The sequence below is a fragment of the Lepus europaeus genome, chromosome 5 (assembly GCF_033115175.1).
Source record: "Lepus europaeus isolate LE1 chromosome 5, mLepTim1.pri, whole genome shotgun sequence".
In the NCBI taxonomy this organism is placed as follows: domain Eukaryota; kingdom Metazoa; phylum Chordata; class Mammalia; order Lagomorpha; family Leporidae; genus Lepus; species Lepus europaeus.
The window spans coordinates 155,458,539-155,483,687 of record NC_084831.1 but is presented as its reverse complement, the minus strand read 5'-3'; the positions used below and the strand labels follow the sequence as shown (position 1 = coordinate 155,483,687).

The following is a 25,149-nucleotide window of genomic DNA, read 5'->3' as shown; positions in this document are numbered from 1 at the left end:
AAAGTTTATAGCAATCAAAAAAGCAGAAAGACCTCTAATAGATGACTTATTACCATGTCTTGAGGAACTAGAAAAACAAGAGCAAATCAAGCCCAATACTATTAAAGGGGAAAAAATAAAAAAAATTAGAACAGATATAGATGGCACAGAGACAAAAAATTACAACAAAATATCAATGAGGAGAGAACTGATTCTTTGAAAAGACAAACAAAATTGGCAAACCCTTTGCTGGACTCATTGGAAAAAAGGAGAGAAGATTCAAATACCTAAAATCAGACAAGAAAAGGAATTGAAACTGACACCACAGAAATACAAAGGATTGTTGGGGCTCACTATTTGCCCAAAAATTGATAACCTAGAAGAAATGGACAAATTCCTGGAAACATAAAACTTTCTAAGATCAAATCATGAAGACACAACATATCTAAACAGACCAAAAATGAGTGGCAAGATTAAAACTATAATAAAAAGTCACCCTTCAAAGAAAAGTCCAGGACTACATGGCTTCAATGCTGATTTCCACAAAACCTTTAAAGAAAACACCAAGTCTTCTTAAATTATTCGAAAACAGAGTATGAAGGAATTCTTCCGAACTCATTTGACAAAGGTATTATTACTTTACATTAAAACTTTTGCACTGCCTGACTTTAAAATGTATAGCTACTACAATTTAAACAGCATTGTATTGGCATAAAAATAAGATACACAGTTCAATGAAACAAAATGGAAACTTGTAAACCAATGCATCTACAGTCCGCCAATGCACTGGGAAAAGCACAGAGTTTTCAATAAATGGTGCTGAGAAAACTGAATGTTTAAATGCAAAGAATCCTGGCCGGCACTGTGGCTTAACAGGCTAATCCTCCGCCTTGCGGCGCCGGCACACCGGGTTCTGGTCCCGGCTGGGGCGCCGGATTCTATCCTGGTTGCCCCTCTTCCAGGCCAGCTCTCTGCTATGGCCCGAGAAGGCAGTGGAGGATGGCCCAAGTGCTTGGGCCCTGCACCCGCATTGGAGACCACCTGGCTCCTGGCTTCGGATCAGCGTGATGCGCCGGCCGCAGCAGCCATTGGAGGGTGAACCAATGGCAAAAAGGAAGACCTTTCTCTCTGTCTCTCTCTCTCACTATCCACTCTGCCTGTCAAAAAAAAAAAAAAATTAAAAAACAAAAACTAAAATCCTATGTTTCACTATGTACAAAAATCAACTCAAAATGGATTAAAGACCTAAACGTTGGACCTGAATCTTTGCAAGTACTAACAAAAAACAAAAACAAACATTAAAAAAAAATAGGGGAAATGTCTCAGGATATTGGAATGGGCAAAGATTTCTTGGATCAGATCCCAAAAGGACAACAAACAAAAGTAAAAATAAACAAATGGGATTGCATTACAGTGAACAGCTTCTACACAGCAAAGGAAACAACAGAGTGAAGAGACAACCTACAAAGTGGGAGAAAATATTTGTAGCTATACAACTGACAAGGAGTTAATAACCAGAATATAACAGGAGCTCAAAGAAGTCAATAACAACCACCACCATAAGAACAAATAATGAAACTTTAAAAATAGGCAGGAAATCTAAAGAAACATTTCTCAAAGGAAGACATCCAAATGGCCAAAGGGTACATGAAAAGTGCTCAATATCATGAACCATCATGTAAATGCAAATCAAAACGACAATCAAATGATACCTTGATCCAGTTTGATTGGCTATTATCACAACGACAAAACAGGGGCAGGTGTTGAGCCTAGCAACTACGACATAAGTCAAAGTGCCTGGGTCTGATACCAGCTCTGGCTTCTGGATTTAGTTATAGGATTCCCAACACCCACAAAGGAGAGTGGATTAAGCTTCTGTCTCCCTACTTTTGGCCCAGTCCAGGCTGTTTCCAGGAATGGAAATTTGTACAGTCACTGTGGAAAATAATATAAAGACTCCTCAAAAAACTAAAGACAGAACTACCACATGATTCAGCAATCTCACTACTGAGTATATATCCAAGAGAAATAAAATCACTCTGTTGAAGAAACATCTGTACTCCATGTTTATTGAAGCATTATTCAAATAGCCAAGAAATGAAAACAATTCATTGATAAATGGATAAAGAAAATGTAGTACATATACACAATGGATTACTACTCAGTCATTAACAAGGGTGCAATCTGTCATTTGTGACACTGCTGATGGAACTGGAGGTTATTAAGTGAGATAAGGCAGTACAGTAAGTACAACGTGATCTTGCTTACATGTGCAATCTTTAAAAAAAGGCATAATGACAGCTGAGGAGAAAGGGGGAAGGTAGGGATAGGGAATGATTAATGGGAATTAGTTCTGGGGTTCCACTGTACAGAATGACTATAGATAATGTTAATGTACTATAAATTTCTCTATTAAAAACAGTACTTGAAGATGGGACTTGGAATGTTTTCACCATAACTAAATGTAAATGTTTGAGGAAATAATTACCCAGAGTAGACATCATGGAATGTATATGGTTTCAAAACATCACATGATATCCTGTAAATATGTACAATTTTATGTCTGTTAAAAATAATCTACAAAAACATAAATTTTCAAAATACTTAGAAACGAGCTTTTGAAGAAATGGGCAAATCTTACACTCAGTATCATAAGGACGTCAATTTTCCCTAAAACAATTTTTAAGTTAAAGGCAGAAATTCTAGGAGTAGACATTAGGTGCACTGGTTAAGATGCTGCTTGGAACACCAGCATCCCATGCTGGAGAGTCTTGGTTCAGGCACCAGCTCCACTTCCAATGCTAGCTTCCCATTAAGGTGCACCCTGGGGTACAGCACGTGAGAGCTCAGGTGGCTGGTCCTGTCCTTACCTGAGACCCCTGGATTAAGTTCCCTGTTCATGGATTCAGCCTGGCCCGGCCCAGCTCTCTTGCTCTCTTGCCCTCTTGCTCTCATCTCATCTCATCTCATCTCATCTCATCTCGCCTTACCTTTTCTTTCTCCCTCTCACGATTTTTTTAAGGCAGTTCTAATAAAAATCCAACAAAGCATCTTTATAGAGCTAGATAAGTTGATATGGATGTTATTTTGAAAAAGCAAACAGGAAAGACTATTCTGTAAAAAGAAAAATGACAGAAGATTGGTTAGCCCTATCAGATGTTAAAGGGGTATCCTACAAAATAAATAAACTATTCAAAACATGCAGGTGTCATGAAAGACTGAGGAACTACACCACTTGAGAGGAGATTAAGGAGATAAGACGAATAAATGCAATAAGTGATTCAGAGTTTGTCCTGGGCCAAGAAATGTTTTCTTTTTATCTTTCTTTTCCAGTAATGGACAAAAGGGCAAAAATGGCCAAAATTTAAATTTTAAATAATTTTAAATTAAAATTATAAACTGTCAATCTGTGAATTACCTAACTTATCTAATTATACTATGACTATAGTCATATACTGGCAGCAAATGGTGGAGTTAGAAATGTGCCAGGGGATTCCAACACAATCCCATCAAGATGGCACGTACCAATGCCATCGCACTAGTCCAAGTGATCAATTTCAGCTCACAATTGATAGCTCTGATAGGTCTAAGAGTCAAAAAGATCACACAAACAAGACAAGTGTCTGCTAATACTAACTGATAGAATCAAAAAGGGAGAGAACGATCCAACATGGGAAGTGAGATACACAGCAGACTCATAGGATGGCAGATGTCCTAAACAACACTCTGGCCTCAGAATCAGCCCTCAAGGCATTCAGATATGGCTGAAGAGCCCATGAGAGTATAGCAGGCATGGAATGCCAAGATATCATGGAAAAAAAAAGACCTAAATGAATGATCTCTGTGAGTGAGATCCCAGTAGAAAGAACGGGGCCATCAAAGAAGGAGGTACCCTTCTCCGAAGGGAGGAGAGAACCTCCACTTTGACTATGACCCTATCGGAATGGGATCAAAGTCGGCGAACTCTAAAGGCTTCCATAGCCCTGGCAACTCATGACTAGAGCCTAGGGAGATTACTGACGCCATGAATAGGAGTGTCAAATTGTTAAGTCAGCAACAGGAGTCACTGTGTACTTACACCCCATGTGGGATCTGTCCCTAATGTGTCGTCTAAAGCCAAGTGATGCTATAACTAGTACTGAAACAGTATTTTTATACTTTGTGTTTCTGTGTGGGCACAAACTGATGAGGTCTCTACTAATTATATACTGAAGTGATCTTCTGTATATAAAGAGAATTGGAAATGAAAAAAAAAAAAAAACAACCTGGTGTTAAAATGGAAATGGCATAGAAAATTAATTAATTTGAAAAAAAATTATGTAGGATCTCTGTCTTTAATGTGCTGTACATTGCTATTTAATGCTATAATTAGTAATCCAATGGTAGTTTTTTCACTTTATGTTGCTATATGGGCAAAATGTTGAAATCTTTACCTAATATATACTAAACTGATCTTCTGTATACATAGAGAATTGAAAATGAATCTTTACATGAATGGAAGGGGAAAGGGAGTGGGGAAGGGGAGGGTTGCGGGCGGGAGGGAAGTTATGGGAGGGGGGAAGCCATTGTAACCCATAAGCTGTACTTTGGAAATTTATATTCATTAAATAAAAGTTTAATAAAAAAAAAAGAAAATTAAAAAAAATACAAAAAAATAAAATCGAGCAGCAGATGTCACACAATACATTCAGCCACTTCTAAAAAAAAAAATTATAAACTGTCAATCTGTGAATTACCTAACATATCTAATTATACTATGACTACATAAAAATTCTAAATCAAAATCAATAGGCAATTAATGAAATTCTAAAGTATAAAATAGCTACTTAAAGTTCTTATGTTTCTGGTTACACTTACATTACATTGCTAACAATTTTTTAATAACAACTATTAAACATTATTTTTAAGAACAGTAATATATAGGGCTGGTGTGGTGGTGTAGCCAGTAAAGTCTTCGCCTGTGACACCAGCATCCCATATGGCTGCCAGCTCATTTCCCAGCTGCTCCATTTCAGATCCACCTCCCTGCATATGGCCTGGAAAAACGGCAGAATGGGCCCAAATGTTTGGGCCTTTGCCCCCAACATGGGAGACCCAAATGAAGCTTCTAGCTTCTGGCTTTGGCCTGATCCAGTGCCGACCATTGTGGCCAGCTGGGGAATGAACCAGAGGATGGAAGATCTCTCTTTGTCTCTCTCTCTTTCAGTGAAATTCCATTAAAATAAATAAATACTTAAAAAAATAAAATTCTCCATCCTGTGGTTGTAGCATAATTTCTATAACTATTCTAAAATGGCTAGGGTATTTATTTTTCCAGAATTTTTACTTACATAGTTAATACTGGAAATTATATACTTTATAATTATGTTATTTTACATAGTACATGGACTCATCTCATACAATACATTCCTACGTGCTTAACTAATAAATCAACATTATCTAACATTTGCCATACCAACTACCAAAGACTACCAACTCGGAGTCCCGAGTTGTGGCACAGCAGGGTGAGCAGCCGCCTGCGACACCAGAAATCCACATGACAGTGGTTCAAATCCTGGCTGCTCTACTTCCCATCTAGCTCCATGCTGACATGCCTGCGAGAGCAGCAATAGATGGTCCAAAACCAAGATATGGCCATTGCGGCAATTTGGGGAGTGAATCAGTGGATGGAAGATCTGTCTTTCTCTCTGTAATCTGCTTTTCAAATAAACAATAAATCTTAGAAAAAAAAAAAAAAAGCCTATCAATGCGTCTCCCTCTCCTGTCCTTTGCACTCACCATCTTTCACACAGACATACATTCACACTGCAAGTAACAGTACTTACCATTCTGAAACATTCCTTTGATCTTATCCCTATTAGATGACCTTTGGCATACCTTATATTATCTCATATTTTGCTTTTATCACTCAGGAAACTGAGTATTATTTCATATATGAACTGAACGGATGCATTTTGTTTTTAATCATGTCCTCCTTGCTATTTTTTTTTATCCTACTAGGAGATTTCATTAAAAAAATAAAAAAAAGGACATCGAGGTGGAGAATAAAGTGTGTGGTGCAGCAGTTAAGTCATTGCTTGGGAAACCCATGTCCCATACTAGAGTATCTGGTTCCAATCCTGACTACTCCAAATCCAATCCAATTTACGTTAACGCACATCCTTGCAGGCAACAGATGAAGGCTCAAATATTTGGGACCCTGCCAACCACATGGGGAACCCAGATGGAGTCGTAGGCTCCAGTCGTTACTTGGGCCCAAAACTGATATTTGTGGGCATTTGGTGAGTGCACAGGGGAAGAATCAGTGAAAGGAAGATCTCTCTCCATCTATCTCTGTGTTTCTGTCTTGAGTCCTCCCAAATAAAACAAAAATTTATTAAATAGAATGAAACTGGTATTAAGCCATTTACCTACCACACTGATACCTCTCCCATTTTAAGTATAAATTTTGTGTTTTTATTTTCTTTAAAGGCTAGATTTATTTATTTGAAAGGCAGAGAAACAGAGAGAAGGAGACAGAAAAATATCTTCCACATTAGGGTTCATCCCTTCCATGGCAACAATGGCCTAGGGTGGACCAGACCACAGCCAGGAGCCTGGATCTACACTCAGGGTCTCCCACGTGGGTGCAGGGGCCCAGGTACTCGGGCCATCTTTCACTGCTTTCCAGGTGCATTAGCAGGGAGCTGGATCTGAAGCTGGGACTTGAACAGGCACATCAGCATCCCAACAATGCCAGCTTGGTGCTTGCATATATGCAGGCTTCCTTCTTAATCTCTATTTAGTTCTTTTGTTATTTAAGTCCTTATTTAGCTCATCTGGATTATTTCAGTAAGTGATAAAAAAAAAGGAGATAAACGATCAAATATTCCCAGTTGTCACAAAACCATATGTTTAATCTCTCATCATTGATCTACATGTTTATCATTACTAGAGGCCAAACTAAAAATTATCTTTTGTTAGGATGTTTAAGTTTTAACCTGTTCCTTTTGTTACAGAAGTCTTACAGTACATTTTAATATTGATTGGGTAAATGTTCTCTCCATTGTTAACTCTCATTTATTTTCCCAATAAATTGTAAGATAAGCTGGTCAAATTCTCTGTATTATCTTAGCATTATTGTGATTTTTAAAACTCAAAGCTACTAAACAAATAATTATGGTTACCAATGTATTCAAATTAACTTTTCTTTTCAAGATTTATTTATTTATTTGAATGAGTTACACAAAGAGAGAAGGAGAGGCAGAAAGATTCATCCCCTGGTTCACTCCCCAATTAGCTGCAACAGCTAGAGCTGTGCTTATCCGAAGCCAGGAGCCAGGAGCTTCAGGACCGGGGCCATCCTCCACTGCTTTCCCAGGCCATAGCAGAGAGCTGGATCAGAAGTGGAGCAGCCGGGACTCGAACAAGCACCCATATGGGATGCTGGCACTGCAGGCGGTAGCTTTACCTGCTATGCCACAGTGCCAGCCCCCCAAATTAACTTATAATTGCTTTAATTTAGGGGCTGGTATTGTTGCACAGTTGGTTGAGCAACCACCTTTGAGCTGGCATCCTATGTGCGCACTGGTTTGTGAACTGGCTGCTCCACTTGCATTCCAGTTCCCTGCTAACGGCTTAGAAACAGCAGCATAAGATGGCCCAGGTGCTTAGGTCCATTTCCACCCATGTAGGAGACTTGGTAGAAGCTCCTGACTCTTGGTTTCAGCTTGGCCCAGTCTTGGCCATTACAGCCATCGGAGAAGTGAACCACTGGATGGAACATCCCTCTCTCTAACACTACCTTTCAAATAAATCTTAAAAAAATATTTTTGCTTTATTTTAGTATTTTTATTTTCCTTAGAAATTATACATTTCATTAACACTGCTATTTTGATTAGTATATATTAGCATTCTCTATTTTTAATCTATTCTGAATCATAATAGAATCAATTTATGTTGTTTATGGGTGCTGTATAAAGTTTGTCTTTTTACATTTACTTTCTTACAATAATGTAGACTCTTGAGATAAACGATTATTTATTTACTTTCATTCTTATCTAAAAATGAAGTATGATACAACTATTCACATTGTACTAAGTATTAAAGTATCAGAGATAATTTAAAAGTACACAAGAGGATGTGCACAAGTTACATGCAAATACTATGCCATTTTATAAAAGAGGCTTAAAAAAATCAGATTCTGGGGTTTGCAACAGGAGGGAGTGGGGCCGGGTAACCTGGAACTATTCCCCTGCAGATTCTGAGGGACAACCGTATATTACTTTTGGGAAGTATGGCTTGTACAATTACATGGAAAACTCTGTTATGATTCTCCTGGAGTTCTATTTTCATTAGTACTTGTACTTTTTTTTTTTTTTTTTTAATTTTTGTTTTAGCTTTTGGTGTATGAAATTCTTTAGTTTGCATTTGCCAGTTTGGCTTTAACTATTCTATTATTTTGATCTTTATGTCAATTTATTTTAGGTCTGTCTGATATAGAATACAGCTAGGAATGAGGAGTGTGGTGTTCTATGCAATTTATCATATTATTTCCATTACATTAACAATAGTAGGACTTTCTGCTCTCTAGAAGATGCTAAGATTGAATTTTCCAAAAGACTCAGACTGTTCAGTCCTGAAGCATGAATTTACTCTGCACAGAGTCACTCACAGACAGCCCTGCCCTAAGCATATTTTTTTAATCATCTATAAATTCTTCCTAAATTTTTGGTGTGAGAATAGCAATGCATCAATGGGGTTTCTTGTAAATGGGCCTTGGGAGATATTAACATATTGTTTCAGCGTACAAACCAGGAGCTACCTTCACTACATACGTATCTTGGGAGACATTAACATTGCTACTCAAGTGCAGGCCTGCACATGAGGGTAACAAGAGGTGCAGAGCAGTCGCATACACTAACATAGGTAGGCACACAAGTTTTGAGGAAACAAGAACAAAAGCTTTACCATAAAAAGCATGTATGCTTCATGTTGATAAAAATACTGGCACTATATTTTCACAAAGTGAATATATACCTGTTTCCGTTTTACTATAAAAGAATACTATTAGGATAATTCATAAATCTAAGAAAGATCTGAGGATTAGATAATGGTATCAATGTTAACTTCTTTAATTTTAAAATTATATTTTGAATATAGGAAAATATTTTTTAGGGAAATATACAATGAAATATTTAGGGCAAAACAACATGTCTAAAACTTAAGCAATCCAGAGAAAAAGTTATATGGATACAGATGTAAAAGAGAGACAAAATGAGAATGATAAAACAAATGTGATAAAATGTTAATGTTTGGACAGTCTGGGTGAAAAATATAAAGGAATTCATTTTAGTATTCTTCTAACTTATTCTCTGAGGCTGAAATCATTTCAATATATAACTGCTTTTTCAAAAAAATGAAAACTCACCAGGTCTCCAAAATAGGTTTGACAAATATAAGCACCCCCAAGTCAAAAACGAAGAGAGTAAAAGCCAAAATAATCATACAATTAACTAGAAGAGGAGAAAATAATGTGTCTTGCTCAAACCTGTAGTCTACATTCCATAAAAAACTGAATGTTTCAACGGAACGATGGAGAATCCACTGACATGGTAACTCTTAGACAAACAATGCCATGGCTACTCACACTTCCCTCTTAAAGTATTTCCTTCCTCCCGCAGTCTAATATTACAGGTAAGTTAAATTTTTTAACTCTTATCTTTCACATACAATGGCTAATAACAGCTAATTCTGCCCTTATGCATCAGAGCTATTCAAGTCCTAATGAATGCCATAGCATTCAAAAAGGCTATTTTTCTGACAGTATATTTATGGAACAATTCTACCATATTGTCAAGGTACCACTAATGCTCAAGGTACCACTAAAACAAACTATTAAATACATTATTTACCTGAGAACTGCCACTGAAACCTGGAGGTTGGCTGTATTCTGTGGAATCAATAATACTACTGCAAATGAAGAGAAAAAAATGTGATTTCAATACTTATATTATTATAGTATCAGAAAAAGTCAATCTAAAATATATCATACATAATCTGATATTTCTGATTTCTAAGCAAAGATTAAATCTGCTGCCATTCATTAGATATGAAATACACAATCCAAACATAAAATCAGTGAATATTTAAGCAACTTACCCACTCTCCTACCACCTCAAGCACATATACCAAGGAAAACTAATGATAGGAATGACTGCAAGGCAGGCCTCTATTTTACAACTCTGTTTCATTTCTAGATGGGTAAATAAGTTGTTTGTAATTTGAAGGTAAGCAGGACTTACATTACTGAGCAAAGAGCACAAGCATGCAAACAATAGCTGTGGTTAACAGATCTTGCCACGCCACTGAAAAGCTATACACTCTCAGGAATCACCTTACACAAAGTAAGGTGAGGACCTTCAGATTATCCTATCTAGCTCAAAAAGTTATGATAAAGTCTTAGGTGAAAGAAAACTATGCATGCAATGGAACAAATGTACAAACAACAATAACCTTTTATAATCCAAAATCTATATACTTTGCCCTGGTCAAACATAAACCGCTTTCTGCTCTGGCTCTTTTTATTTGGTTATATCATCTATACACTCGCTGAAATGTAACTATTCCCTCAAAAACAAACAAACAAACAAAAACAAACAAACAAAAACCCTGCAGAAGTCCAAACTATTTTTTCTTTAACTATGTCACCATTCATCACATCTATCCACCCTCATCTTTAATTAAATCAGCCTATAAAAACTTATCAGCAACTGAGAACTATTTGGCCTATATACTAATCATGACATATTGACAGCTTTTTATTTTCTTTGTATTCTTTGTCTGTATTTCTATTACAAACATGGTACATTCTTGTCCACACTAATCAAATCTAATTAATTACAGGCACTAATTGAAATGGTTCCCTTCACAAAAACACAAAATCATTAGTTACTCTGTGCTAAAATAACTTCAGAATTGATAAAATAATGGGTGTTTTTAGGAGCATATTTTGAATTTTACATGTTAGTAACTAAAAACTGGACTCTGGGGAAGTTATCAATCTCATTCAATCTCTAGTTCTCCACCTAATAAATGATGAAGACACATAAGAGGGGAGTGAGGTTTAAAATGTATATCAAAATATGGTAAATACTGAATAAATGTTAGTTTCTAGTAATAAAATTAGTCAGTTAACATAAAACCCCACATTTTCAATAATGTGACAAGCTATATGAAACTATCTCACAGTGGTCTTTTTTAAACATTTATTTAAGTATTAAATTGAAAGGCAGAGCAACAGAAATAGAGGGACAGACAGAGAATAATCTTCCAACTATTAGTTCATTTCCCATATGGCTTGCAACAGGCAGGTCTGGACCAAGAGAAATCAGGAACCAGGAACTCCATCTGGGTCTCCCACATGGATGGTAGGGGCCAAGGTACTTGGGCCATTTTCCACTGCCTTTCTAGGTGTATTAGCAGGAAGCTGGATCAGAAGATGAGCAGCTGGGACTCAAACCAGTGCTGAGATATCAGACCAGTATATTGCAAAGGGCAGCTTAAACCACGGCCCCAAAACGCCAGCCCCATGGTAGCCTTTTTCCTTTTGAAGCATATATTAATACATAGCTTTTTTTAAAAAGATTTATTTATTTATTTGAAAATCAGAGTTACACAGAGAGAGAAGGAGAGGCAGAGAGAGAGAAAGAGAGAGAGGAAGAGAGAAAGAGAGAGAGAGAGAGAGAGAGAGAGAGAGAGAGAGAGAGAGAGAGAGAGAGTCTTCCATCCGCTGGTTCACTCCCGAATTGGCTGCAAAGGTTGGAGTTGCGCCGATCCAAAGCCAGGAGCCAGGAGCTTCTTCTGGGTCTCCCATGTGGGTGCAGGGTCCCAAGGACTTGGGCCACCATCTCCTGCTTTCCCAGGCCATGGCAGGGAGCCGGACCAGAAGTGGAGCAGCCAGGACTTGAAATGGTGCCCATATGGGATGCCGGCGGCTTTACCCACTACGCCACAGACCGGCCCCAATATATAGCTCTTAATTTATTGTTTTCTTAATTGTTCCTATAGTAAGACTGAATTATACAAGAAGTAATCTTTTAATTACTTATAAAGATTCCATGAATTCTTTATAGTGGTTTTTTTATGAAATATATCCAAAGCTTACCCCCTGAAGAGTCAGTCACTGTTATGAAAGATTACATATTTTCAGTCTACTCCACGTAGGAACAAACAGGGCTAAAAAATCAGGAGATGCATTCAACGATCTCTTGTTCCTCTTACTAAGAGAATCCAATTTCCTAGCATTTGCATAGCATTAATAAAAGTGTGTGGTATTTAGAACCCAAGAGGTAGAGCAATTTCTAACTATGGTTGGCATGGTTTTATGACTCAGAGTTTTTTTATTATAAACCTGAACAACGATATTGATATTTTGGTGTGTATAGGGAGATGATGCTACAGTTATGTTTATAATTACTCAGTGGCTTGTTGCAGATACTGAAATCATAGGTTAAGTGATATTTTATTAATAATGAATGATTGCCAAGACTGAACCACCATGCTATGTATTTATCTAGGTACTTTTTAAATTCTCTAATTACAGTGGGAAAATTCTGGATTAGCCCACCTACTTCACAGATATCTATTATGGAGAAAAAGGAAAAATAGTAACTTATAAATATGAAACAACCATCAACTGCTTTAAATTAATAGTTTTCAAAGAGCAATAAAAATTTATGGACACTAAACATGGCAAGGGAAAGAAGAAATCTTCAGGTTAGTAACTAAAACTGAGTCAGAAATAACACACTTTCTGGGGTCAGCGCTGTGTGCCCTGACCTGAAGCACCTGCATCCCATATAGGTACCAGTTTGAGACCTGGCTGCTCCATTTCCGATCTAGCTCTCTGCTATGGCCTGGGAAAGCAGCAGAAGATGGCCCAAGTTCTTAGGCCTCTGCACCCGCGTGGGAGACCTGGAAGAAGCTCCTGGTTCCTGGCTCCTGGCTCTGGATCGGCACAGCTCTGGCCGTTGACGCCAACTGGGGAGTGAACCTTCGGATGGAGAACATCTCTCTCTCTCTGCCTCTCCTCAATGTAACTGACTTTCAAATAAATAAATCTTGAAAAAAAAAAAAAAGAAATAATACACTTTTAAGATGGGCAAAGCAGATGACTAAGTAATTCCCAATGCTTTTGTTGGTGACAATTAAAAGTTTAACTAAAAACACAAATGATGACAATGTAGGTGCTAACCTTAGGTTCAAGGGAAATTCATAGTTAACGACTCTCACTTAAATAACTAACTCTGAAAAGCAGATATACTTTGTAATTGGAAGACACACTGTTAAGTTAGTTTTACATTAAAGGTATATCTATAATGAAGAGGTAATGAGACAAAGCAGTGGTTTTTCCTGGGTTAAAATTATGCATTTACTAATTTTAGATTGGACCTGCATTTGAAAAAGGCTAATTTATATTTACTAGCAGACATAATGCTCTACAGGCTCTAGAGTAAGGAACGGAGTTAGAACAGCAGTTATGTTACTGTGTGAAGCTGGGCAAATTCATCTTTTTTGACTCTGTTTGCTAATTTTTAAAATAGAGTAATAAAGCCTATTAAATAGGAGTTATCAGGACTGCATGAGATATTACATGTTAACTACAAAACAGTAAACAGCATACAGTTGAAATGCTACTGTGACAGTCACAACCTCTGCAAATACAGTTCTCTAAGACACTATTTCTAAGACAGACTTCTTGATTTTTGACTCAAAGTACAACTGAATATTAACACAGAACCTTCACACTGTTCAGGACTTTTTAGAAACAGTACAACTTCTGTTGTCATGGTATTTGAAAGACTTTCAATGAGACAAATTTTAAATAAATAACCACTAGTTATCAAAATGGCCTTTTAGTAATAACACAGACTAGCTCTTAAATATATTGAGTTCAAAAAGATATATGTCCTCAAATCCTAAAACACATAACTCCAAAAAAAAAAAAAAACAAGAATTTTTATGTTTATGAAGGTAAAATTTTACACAAACAGAACTAACATGTTTCAATACATATTAATGAGTTTGGTTATAGGGAGCAGATCTTAGCATTTCTTATATGATATATGATATATGCATGTGTTACTTTTTAAATTGGGGGTGAAAGAATAGGGAAAAGACTACTCTGAAACACATTTGAACCCAAAAATTTCCAATACAGTTTTTGGGACTAATATCATACAAATTTGTTTACTTGAGGAATGCAAGGTTAGCTTAACAATAAAAGTTCTAGGCTCCAGAATGCACACTTACGGTTTCTAGAGAAGAGATACATTTATAATTTATTATTTAAAGAACAGGCCGGCGCCGCGGCTCACTAGGCTAATCCTCCGCCTAGCGGCGCCGGCACACCAGGTTCTAGTCCCGGTCGGGGCACCGATCCTGTCCCGGTTGCCCCTGTTCCAGGCCAGCTCTCTGCTGTGGCCAGGAAGTACAGTGGAGGATGGCCCAAGTGCTTGGGCCCTGCACCCCATGGGAGACCAGGAGAAGCACCTGGCTCCTGGCTTCGGATTAGCGCGGTGCGCCGGCCGCAGCGCGCCTACCGCGGCGGCCATTGGAGGGTGAACCAATGGCAAAAAGGAAGACCTTTCTCTCTGTCTCTCTCTCACTGTCCACTCTGCCTGTCAAAAAAAAAAAAAAAAAAAGAACAGAAGTTGCCAGTGTTTCAGCACTCTAGACAAAAATTTGTCAAGTATCTGTTTCTCAGCCTTTCACTGGTATATGGTTAGGAAAAGTGGTAGATAATGCATGAGGGGAACAGGGAACTTAACACTTAGACTGCCTTTTAAAATGTCTGTTATACATTCCATAACAACCCTGAAGTTGAAGAGAAACAAAAAAGAGCAGCTCATTATAAAGTTTTCTTTGTTAAAGTGGCTTCCTTAGAGAAAAACGTACCACTGGCAGATGTCAAAAGCAAATCGGATGGAAATTCGCTGAAGGATGAAACCAGCCTAAGTCTACTGCTTTACTGCCTTTGTAAGTAAACAACTCTGCTGGGTAGCATTTCTAAACCATAAAAGAATAAGCTCAACGGAATAAGACTGACAAGACTGTTGTAGATCCAATAAAACTGATGAAAGTCTCAGTTCATTACACAGAGCTGTATCTGACTACTTTATATTCAACTAACACTTTCCAATGAGTTGCAGTATAGTATAATTATTTTTTAATCCACAAGGGATAAAATTTTAATTATCAGATGATACAGATGCTACACACATTTAGGGTTACAAAAATACACAAAAATTATCCAAAATAAACTCAGAAAAAGATTATAAAGACAAAGAACTTTGAAGAAACTTGATTTGATGGATTTTAAAGACATTATAAAACAAGATGTAACTTTAGAAAATATAGAGTAAAACAAATAAAAAACTTTACCCCATTTTTTATGAACAGAAAAGTTTGATTTAGAAATTTATTTTAAATAAAATTATTTATTTTAAAATATATCAGTAATACATACATATTCATTACCTACTAAATCAAAGTTTCTATATTTTTTAATCTATACCATCTATACCACCCACCCTAGACTTGCATTTGAGTCTCGGGACCCATCTGAGACCTGATGAATCAGATGTGGTAGCAAGGTCCAAAAACCTGCATTTCCAACAGGGATCTTGCTTGACACTCATGAACACTGATCTGGTCTCTTTAGACCTCAGGTTTAAGAATGTAAATAGACTATTATAATACCTTCATGAAGCAGTGACAATAAGTGTATAACAAGAAGCCCAATGTTTTGTTAAAAAAAAACAAGAAATATCTACTAATCAGATATAGAAGTTACTAGACAAATATACTTTGATGAGCTTAAATTCTTGGAATCAGAGTCTGTTACATCATATTTTAAGAATAACCCATTGCCAGAGCTGTGGTGTAGAAGGTTAAGCCTTTGCCTGCAGTGCTGGCATCCCGTAGAGGCGGTGTTCACGTCCTGGTTGTACGACTTTTGATCCAGTTCCCTGCTAATGATGGCTCACTGCACCCCCCTGGAAGACCCAGAAGACGCTCCCTCTTGGCTTCAGCCTGGCCCAGAACTGGCCGTTGTGGCCATTTTGGGAATGAACCAATGTATGGAAGATCTCTCTAGCTCTCCTCTCTCTAATTCTGTCTTTAAAAGGAAGAAAAGAAAACAGAATGAAAGAAAAAGGAAAGGAGGGAGGGAGGGAGGGAGGGAGGAAAAAAAAGAAAAGAAAGAAAGATGCCCATCTATCAGTATAACTGATTTTCTATCCTAAATCTGTGTAACCCTGACAGCAGGGTCCTAAGGTCTATCATATTCCAAACGCATCCCAGTGCCTGACACACTGTTTTAGGCATGCCTGATATACCCCAAATACTGGCTGAAAGACTGAGGAAAAAAAAACTTTTTAAATTATTCTAAATAAAAAAAATTATACTGTCTAAAAAAGATTTTCATAACTTGCTTCACTTCTATTACCTATCAATTTTAATAAGAAATTACAGATATATAAAGAACACCCTTTATATTGTCAACAAGGAAGTTTGTTTTTTTGTATTTTGTGTTTGATTTTGGTTTAGTTCAAGTTAAAATTCCTTAAGTGTCTTCAATGTCTTCAATGGCATAAAATTCAACTTTTTTGGGTCAGAGTTAAGGCAAGTAAGCATTAGTACTCACAGCAATAAAATAATCATGTTTGTACTACTTCTCCCACATTACAAGGAAACTTTATTAAAATACAGCAAACCATCAAGTATCTTCAAAAGTCTCCAATGCAAGCAGAGCTGAGAATTCTTAAAATCAATAAAATAATAATAATAAAAAACAAAATAAAATAATAAAAAAAAACAACAAAAAACCTAAATGAAAGGTCTCTGCGAGTGAGATCCCAGTGGAAAGAACGGGGCCATCAAAGAAGGAGGTACCTTTCTCTGAAGGGAGGAGAGAACTTCCACTTTGACTATGGCCCTGTCGGAATAAGATCAAAGTCGGCAAACCCTAAAGGATTCCATAGACTTGGCAACTCGTGACTAGAGCCTAGGGAGATTACTGACGCCATGAACAGGAGTTTCAAATTGTTAAATCAACAACAGGAGTCACTGTGTACTTTCGTCTCATGTGGGATCTGTCCTTAATGTGTTATCCAATGTGAAGTAATGCTATAATTAGTACTGAAACAATATTTTTACACTTTGTGTTTCTGTGTGGGTGCAAACTGATGAAATCTTTACTTAGTATATACTGAATCGATCTTCTGTATATAAAGATAATTGGAAATGAAAAAAAAAACATTTTAAATTGGAAATTGCATAGAAAATTAATCAATGCTTAAAAAATATCATGTAGGATCTCTGTCCTTAATGTGCTGTACATTGTGATTTAAAGCTATAACTAGTACTCCAACAGTATTTTTCACTTGGTGTTACTATGTGGAGGCAAACTGTTGAAATCTTTATTTAATATATACTGAACTGATCTTCTGTATATAAAGAGAATTGAAAATGAATCTTGATGTGAATGGAAGGGGAGAGGGAGCGGGAAAGGGGAGGGTTGCGGGTGGGAGGGAAGTTATGGGGTGGGGGAAGCCATTGTAATCCATAAGCTGTACTTTGGAAATTTATATTCATTAAATAAAAGTTTAAAAAAAATCTATTTGTAATCATCTACACCTTGGAGATTTGAAAAAAAGCATTAGCTTGTATATATAGAATTTCCCATATTGTTACAACCTCCCTCTCTTAGGAAAATAAAGATTATATATAAAATGTTTTATATGTTTTAAAGGAAGATCCCTTTAAAATACAAAACACACACTATAAACGAAGATCCCTTTAAAATACACAATAAAGTAGTGATAAATTTATACAGATTACTTATACTTAAGCATAATAGCTTCCGTTTCTATGTTTTAAAAAATTATCTTCCTGAGGCTGGCACTGTGGCATAGTGGGTAAAGCTGCTGCCTGCAGCACCAGCATCCCATATGGGCACCAGTTCAAGTCCTGGTTGGCTCCACTTCTGATCCAGCTCCCTGCTAATGTGACTGGGAAAGCAGTGAAAGATGGCCCAAATTCTTGCGCCCTGCCACCCATGTGAGAGACTCAGATGAAGCTCCTAGCCCCTGGCTTCGGTCTGGCCCAGGCCTTTCTCTCTCTCTCTCTCTCTCTCTCTCTCTCTCTCTCTCTCTCTCTACCTCTGCCTCTCCCTCTCTATAGCTTTGACTTTCAAATAAATAAGTCTTTAAAAAAACCAATGTTTCCAAGGAAACTATTGCCAAATGTACCAAGCATTTAAGCATTAATCTGTGAAAAAGGGATAATTACCACTACCGTGGTTGTAGGTGTTAAAATGACCTAAAGACTCAGTATGAAGAAAGCTGACGTGTTTTTCATCCATTACACCACACAGACCTCCCTATCCATTCCTGAGCACGCTGGTACATGTGCACACGCACACACACACACACATTTTCTAGAGGTAAGTATAATTGCATAGTCATGTGCTAAGATGGACAGAAATTTCTCAATCCTGTCCAAAAACCGTCATGCATAATCAAGCTTCTTGAATGGAGCCAGCATTGTGGCACAGCAGAGTAAGCTGCCACTTGAGATGCAGCACTCCATATTGGAATGCCTGGGGATGCAGCAGAAGATGGCCAAATAATTGGGCCCCTGCCTCCCAGATTGGAGACTAGAATGGAGTTGCTGGTTCCTGGCTTTGACCTGGCCTAACCCTGGCTGTTGCAACGATTTGGAGTGAATCAGCAAATTGAAAAATTGGTCTCTCTCTGTCTCTCCCTCTCTGCCACTCTGCTTTTCAAATAAACTTTTTTTTTTTTTAAAGAAAGGCTTCTGAATTCATTAGTTTACCAAACTATAAAGTACATACTTTTATGAGGTGTTAGATTAGCAGCTTATACAGAACCTTAGAGAACAGCTAAAGATTCCTAGCAGCCACAGAGTGACCTCTTGGTTCTTTCCTTTGATTATCTCGGGACTTTGTCAAAATGATGGAAATCCAAGGAAAACGCTGTTAGAGTAGTTAAAGAAAAACAGAAAGTAGATTATATATATAAGTCTTACCTATACATTTTATTTATAAACCTCTTCCTTTACCATGGGAAGCTTAAAATAAGCAATTCAAAATGGAAATTTATGCATGTCTCTTTAAAAAAAAAATCAAACATTGTCAATTATAAATCTTTTATCAGCAAAAGCATCTTAAACATGAAAGGCTCTAAATCAGAAAAAAAATTGTTACTTACATTGTATTTACTTACTATTTTATCCTAGGGAAACAAGAGCTTTTCTGCAAATTTAATTCCAGTGACTATCTGGGTCATATTAAAATAGAACTATCTGAAGCAGATAGGGAAGCTTTAATTAAAAATTTATCTGCAAATCAAGTTCTCTGAAGTTGTGAATACACAGAGAAATGATACTAATAACTAACAATTCTGAAATACTTGCTTATACAAAAGAATAAAACATTATGAAAATAATTTTTAAGACAAGAAATCATATCAGTGAGAAGCATTTAGAAATTTACAAGATACTAGTAATAACTTTAAGAAGATTTAAAAATCTAAATGAAGAGGCTGGGGTTGTGGTGTAGTATCCCTCTTCTGATCTAGCTCCCTGCTAATGGAGAAAAGCAATGAGAAAGGCCCAGATGTTTGGGCCCCTGCTACCCACTTGGGAAACCTGGAAGAAGCTCCTGGCTCCTGGCTTCAGCATGGCCGAGCCCTGGCTGTTGTAGCCATCTGGGAAGTGAACCAGCAGATGGAATCAATCAATCAATCTCTCTCTCTCAGTCTGACTTTCCAAACAAATAAATAAATCTTTTAAAATAATCTAACTAAAAGAATGCCAGTGTTCCATATCACATCATATTTATAGTTAACTATAACAGAGTAGGAGCAAGTTTATACAACACTATCAGAGACAGCTACTCTTGGGGGATGGGTGGAGCTACTTAGAAGAATCCATGAGGAGTTTCCAGGCAAAAGGTACAGCACAAGGGAAGATATCCTGACACACTGCTTTGGGAGTTATAATCAATTTTTTATTTATTTGTTTAAGATTTATTTTGTTTACTGGAAGGCAGAGCCACAGAGAGAGCAGAGACAGAAATCCTCTATCCACTGGTTCATTCCCCAGATGGCCACAACAGTCAGGGCTAGGCCAGGCCAAAGCTAGGAGCCAGGAGTTTCTTTCCAGTCTCCTACATGGGTACAGCGGCCCAAGCACTTGGGCCATCCTCTACTTCTTTTCCAGGTGCATAAGTAGAGAGCAGGACTGGAAGTGGAGCAGCTGGGACTCGAACTGGTGGACATATGGGATGCTGGCATTGCAGGCAGAGACCCAACCTACTGTACCACAATACCAGCCCTAGTTATAATCAGTTTTAAGACAGAAATTCTAAGTTAGGGCTCAGGTGATTATATATAGATTATATAGGGCTCAGGTGAAACCAATTTAAATAACAGAAAGGTACTGAAAGATTTAAGTAGGAAAGGAGCACATTTTTGGCAATGATGTGTAAGATTAGTTAAAAGATCACAGCTAGACTCTATGTGATAATGAGGATTTAAAGATGCAGCAGCAAGAGTACAGAGAGGATACGACAATCATTTCTTCAAGGCAGGTAGAATACAAAATGGGGGTAGAGGACAGAGACCACCACGATGTGGTCTCCGTTTTTATTTTCATTTAAACATAATTGAAATATAAAACCAGAATCTGTGTAAAGACTCCATTAACCTGAAACAAAAAGGTCCTCATTACAGAAAAAAATATCTAGAAAAAATTTTTAAGGAAAGACCAAAACTTTATAGTAAAGAATAAAAACAAAAATATTCTTCTTTTTTTAAAGATTTATTTATTTGAAAGTCAGAGTTACACTGAGAGAGGAGAGGCAGAGAGAGAGAGAGAGGTCCTCCATCAGAAGGTTCACTCCCAAATTGGCCTCAACGGCCGGAGCTGCGCCGATCTGAAGCCAGGAGCCAGGAGCTTCTTCCGGCTCTCCCACATGGGTGCAGGGGCCCAAGCACTTAGGCCATCGTCTATTGCTATCCCAGGCCACAGCAGAGAGCTGGATCGGAAGTGGGACTTGAACCAGTGCCCATATGGGATGCTGGCATTTCAGGCCAGGGCGTTAACCCCCTGAGTCACAGCACTGGCCCCAAAACAAAAATATTCTAACAGTTAAATAATGAAGCTAGCAACCATGAAAGAAAGAGGTGGGTGGGGGGCAGTGCTGTGGTGCAGCAGGTAAAGCCGCCGCCTGTAGTTCCAGCATCGCATATGGACGCTGGTTCATGTCCCGGCTGCTCCACTTCCAATTCAGCTCTCTGCTATGGCCTGAGAAACCAGCAGAATATGGCCGAAGTCCTTGGGCCCCTGTACCCGTATGGGAGATCCGGAAGAAGCTCCTGGCTTCAGATCTGTGTAACTCCGACCGCTGCAGCCAACTGGGGAGTGAACCAGCGGATGGAAGACCTCTTTCTCTACATCTCTCTCTGTGTAATTCTGACTTTCAAGTAAATAAATAAATCTTAAAAAAAAAAAGGGGGGGGGTTAATATAATTGCAACTATAAGCTATTTTTTGGAAAAAAAAGAAAAAAAAATACTGATATGTAGCATAACATTTTTCCTAACATTTTGGATTTCACATCTTAATCTTAACAGTCATTTTCATAAAAGAGTAATTAAGGCCTATATCATTTTTCCCAAGTGTGTCTCTCTATTCTTAAGTGCTATTTAAATGTCTTGTTGAAAGAAAACATCAAAAAACCTTTTTGAAAAAATGCTGTATTTGCCTATTGCCCTTGTTTCATCTGTTAACCAGTATAACGCTAACAGAATCTCATTTGGCAATAGTTTTACAACTGATTCTACCAATTCTCCAACATTTTTCTAGACTTCATGAAATTTTGTATCTTTTATAAGTTCTGCTGCTTTATTATACAATACAACTGCTCTTACCTCTTCTACCAATAAAATCCTAATCCAAACCATCATTTCCTTTGTTCTGATTACTACAATGCCCTCTCCACTTTTCTGTTTGCTTCCAATGGCAGGGGATTGAGATAATATTTTCTTTGTCTTAAAAATGGAAACACAAATAAACATTATAAAATCGAAATCAGACCCTGATCAACATTACCAAATGACCCTCCATCATATTTATTCTTTATTCATGCACTTCCTTAGAGAAGCCAGTTATCCATACTAAAATAGAATCCTCTGGCAAACCCCTGGCATGCCTAAGTTTTCTTCCTAAGGTAGTATTAGTATGTCATGTACTACTACCATCCTACATAGTTCCTTGGTTTCTGTCTCTCTCAATCTACACACACACCACAAAAGGTTCCACAAGGGCGAGCGCTTGGTCAGCTAGATTCAACACCTAATATACAGCCTGACTCATCAGAGGCATTCAAAATATGCACCAAGTAATCAAATGCACTATACTGTCACATGTCAGACTGCACATGCAACAAAGACCTGGGCCTAACAGATACAAATAAATGGTACTGTTAAGCAGAGAGGGATATGACAACGGAAATGAACTATCAATATCTTGGAGAATTTTCTGTGATACATATTCCCTGTATGTACTCACACAACAAATATTCAGTTGACAAAGACCTCATGTATATTAGAAAGTGAAAGCCAGTCTTAAAGATAACCATATTCCATAGACCTACTTATTCCCAAATGTTTTATATAAAGTAAAATATGGAGGAAAATCAGCTGAATTATGCAGCTAAACTTACCCAGAATCAATCAGAACTCAAGAAGATTCTCCATACTATGGTAAATGAGACAAATACCAAACCTCCCACAAATGTTCCTTAATGAGATCCCCTGAACCCCTTCCTCTACTTATCAAACCACACCAAAATCATAATAGCTTTCTGAACTGATAAAAAGTTATGAAGGTTAGTGTAACCTACCATAAGGGCACTGGCCCACAGGTATTCCTCAAAATATTTACATGAAAAGTTTCCACTGAAGCAAGGGGACATCAATTATTTCAAACATTATTTGCAGGAAATACAAAATCATCAAGTTCAAAATTAGCCTGTTATACATTTCTTGAATTTCAAGTTCTGCCTGTGGTTGTCTGGGCAGGGCCAAACCAAATGATTACTTGGGCCTTTTATGGCCTGTGGGCCAGATGTTCCCAACCCATGCTTTATAGCATTATTCTAAATAGAATGGTTACAATCTACCACAGGCAGTCATTATATTCTACCAATACTTGCTAAAGGAGGTCAGGTGTTATTCTAACATCTAGGGAAAGAGATATTTTAGCGAGATAAATACAATCCCTACTCTAATAGAAGGGAAGGCTAAATTAAATTAATAACAGGAAGTTATAAGTAAACACCAGGGAGATCTAAACTAACAAATCTGTCTACTGAACTCATGTTAAATCTGGAAAACACATGCTGCTCAAGAAAATCCAGTGACTCTGAGAAAAGTCAAGCTTTTAAAAATCGTATTTCTCCCTAATATTGCCATTTCCTGTTTTTGAATTTAGATTTTAATGATGTCTGACTTTAATTCACAAGATATTTAAAACTATCATTTCAAGGAATTCACCAAACTTTTAAGGCAACTGGAAATTCATAATATTATATTATTATTCTAACTATTCTTGGCATGAAAATTCACAACATTAAAGAAACAGATGGGCATCTGAATCTCATTTCCAGTTCACAGCTAAAAGTAATTTCTTATGAGTTTTGTATATTGTGTGGAATAGACTTCCAAAGACTGGTTGCATATACAAACCTTGTAACACAAATCTGAAAAAACTGAAATATGAAGCTTTGTACCTGTGTGATGGAGAAGGAGCTTCAAATTGAGGCACAGTGCTGTCCTCACTGACAGGAGAGTACAAGCCGCTCATTTCCTGAAAGTGCAATTATGTGAGTTATGCTAGACACTGCACATAGAAGATGCACAAATCAAAAAGAGATGTGGTATTATACTCCTTTCCAATCCTAGGCTTTCATCAGTTCCTTTTTGCTTCAACATACAAATTTCTCAAAGCTTCCTCTCCAGAGTATAAAGGCAAGGTTATCTAAAAAGTTAATAGCAAAGCCTTTTCCATGGTACATATTTTTAAAAAACTCTAAGTTTTTTAATAATAAACATTGATTATCACTACTGAAATCACCAAAAGCAAAGACAAATGCAAGTGCTTAAAAGGATATGTACAGTATATTATGTAAACAGTGAACTCGCTAATCACTAACCAAGTGATACCCTATTAATAAACACTAAGATCAATGAGAGAGTAAGCTTAGTGGATCATCAACTTCAAAGTACAAAAAAATCAGAATTATGTCATGCTCTACTTTAAAAATATTCTCTGCAAACATTAAGTAGCACTCCTCTTGATTCAAATATTATCTTTGTTTAATAATAACTTACTCTCTATTTTGGATTGTTAACCCAGAGAAAAGGCCTCACAATCAATCAATATCTCACAAATTATGTCTCTGAATCATAATGACAACTGGTTTACTTCTGCATGTGCTACATTTTGGTTAATGCAAAAACAGAAAATTTTAAAATGCCACTAAAGAGGCATAATCAAATTGAATTAATTTTGACTAATCCAAGCTCAGCTCAATCATGTACAGAAAGCAAGTGACATAAATGTAATAACAAGTCAGGTCTTTAATACATGCTTGTCAGCAAAAGAAAATTATAACACATGAGAATAATTAAAAATGCAAACTAAATTTAAATATAGCTAAAGGCAAACAGCCTTTGAGCCTCCCAAATACCACACCATAGATTTCTATAGTAAGCAGTATTAGACTATATATAGTCCTCCCAAACTCCCAAATATTGGTGAAATAGTTTCATTATCTCTCCTTCAATTATGTGCATATAGTAGTGCACATAATACACATATAAACATTTTTTGCTTAATAAAAGAATGAAACTAAAGAATCATCTTACAGGAATAACCGAGGTTTTCATTTAATTACTTGGAAATGTTCCACTCAGTAAATATCATGACACACTAAGACAACTGACTGATGTTTTCAATCTAGTCAAAAAGAATGGAGGCAATAAAACATTGAGAAAAAATTCAGACTACATTTTATCATCATAAAGTATTCAGCTTTTTC

General features: G+C 37.1%; 1 protein-coding gene across 3 annotated transcripts in view; it reads right to left on the bottom strand.

The window, feature by feature from the left end:
- The window catches only part of COP1 (COP1 E3 ubiquitin ligase), a 221,811-nt gene that overhangs the window by 121,975 nt on the left and 74,687 nt on the right, over positions 1-25,149 (bottom strand). For 2 of the 3 annotated variants that reach the window (XM_062192980.1, XM_062192981.1), the window contains exons 8-9: positions 23,839-23,915; positions 9,873-9,930 (exon numbers count right to left, since the gene is read on the bottom strand). The exons of the other annotated variant lie outside the window; for it this stretch is intronic. In XM_062192980.1, the coding sequence (XP_062048964.1) occupies positions 9,873-9,930; positions 23,839-23,915 (135 nt within the window). The remainder of the gene's footprint in view (positions 1-9,872; positions 9,931-23,838; positions 23,916-25,149) is intronic. 3 annotated transcript variants of the gene reach the window in all.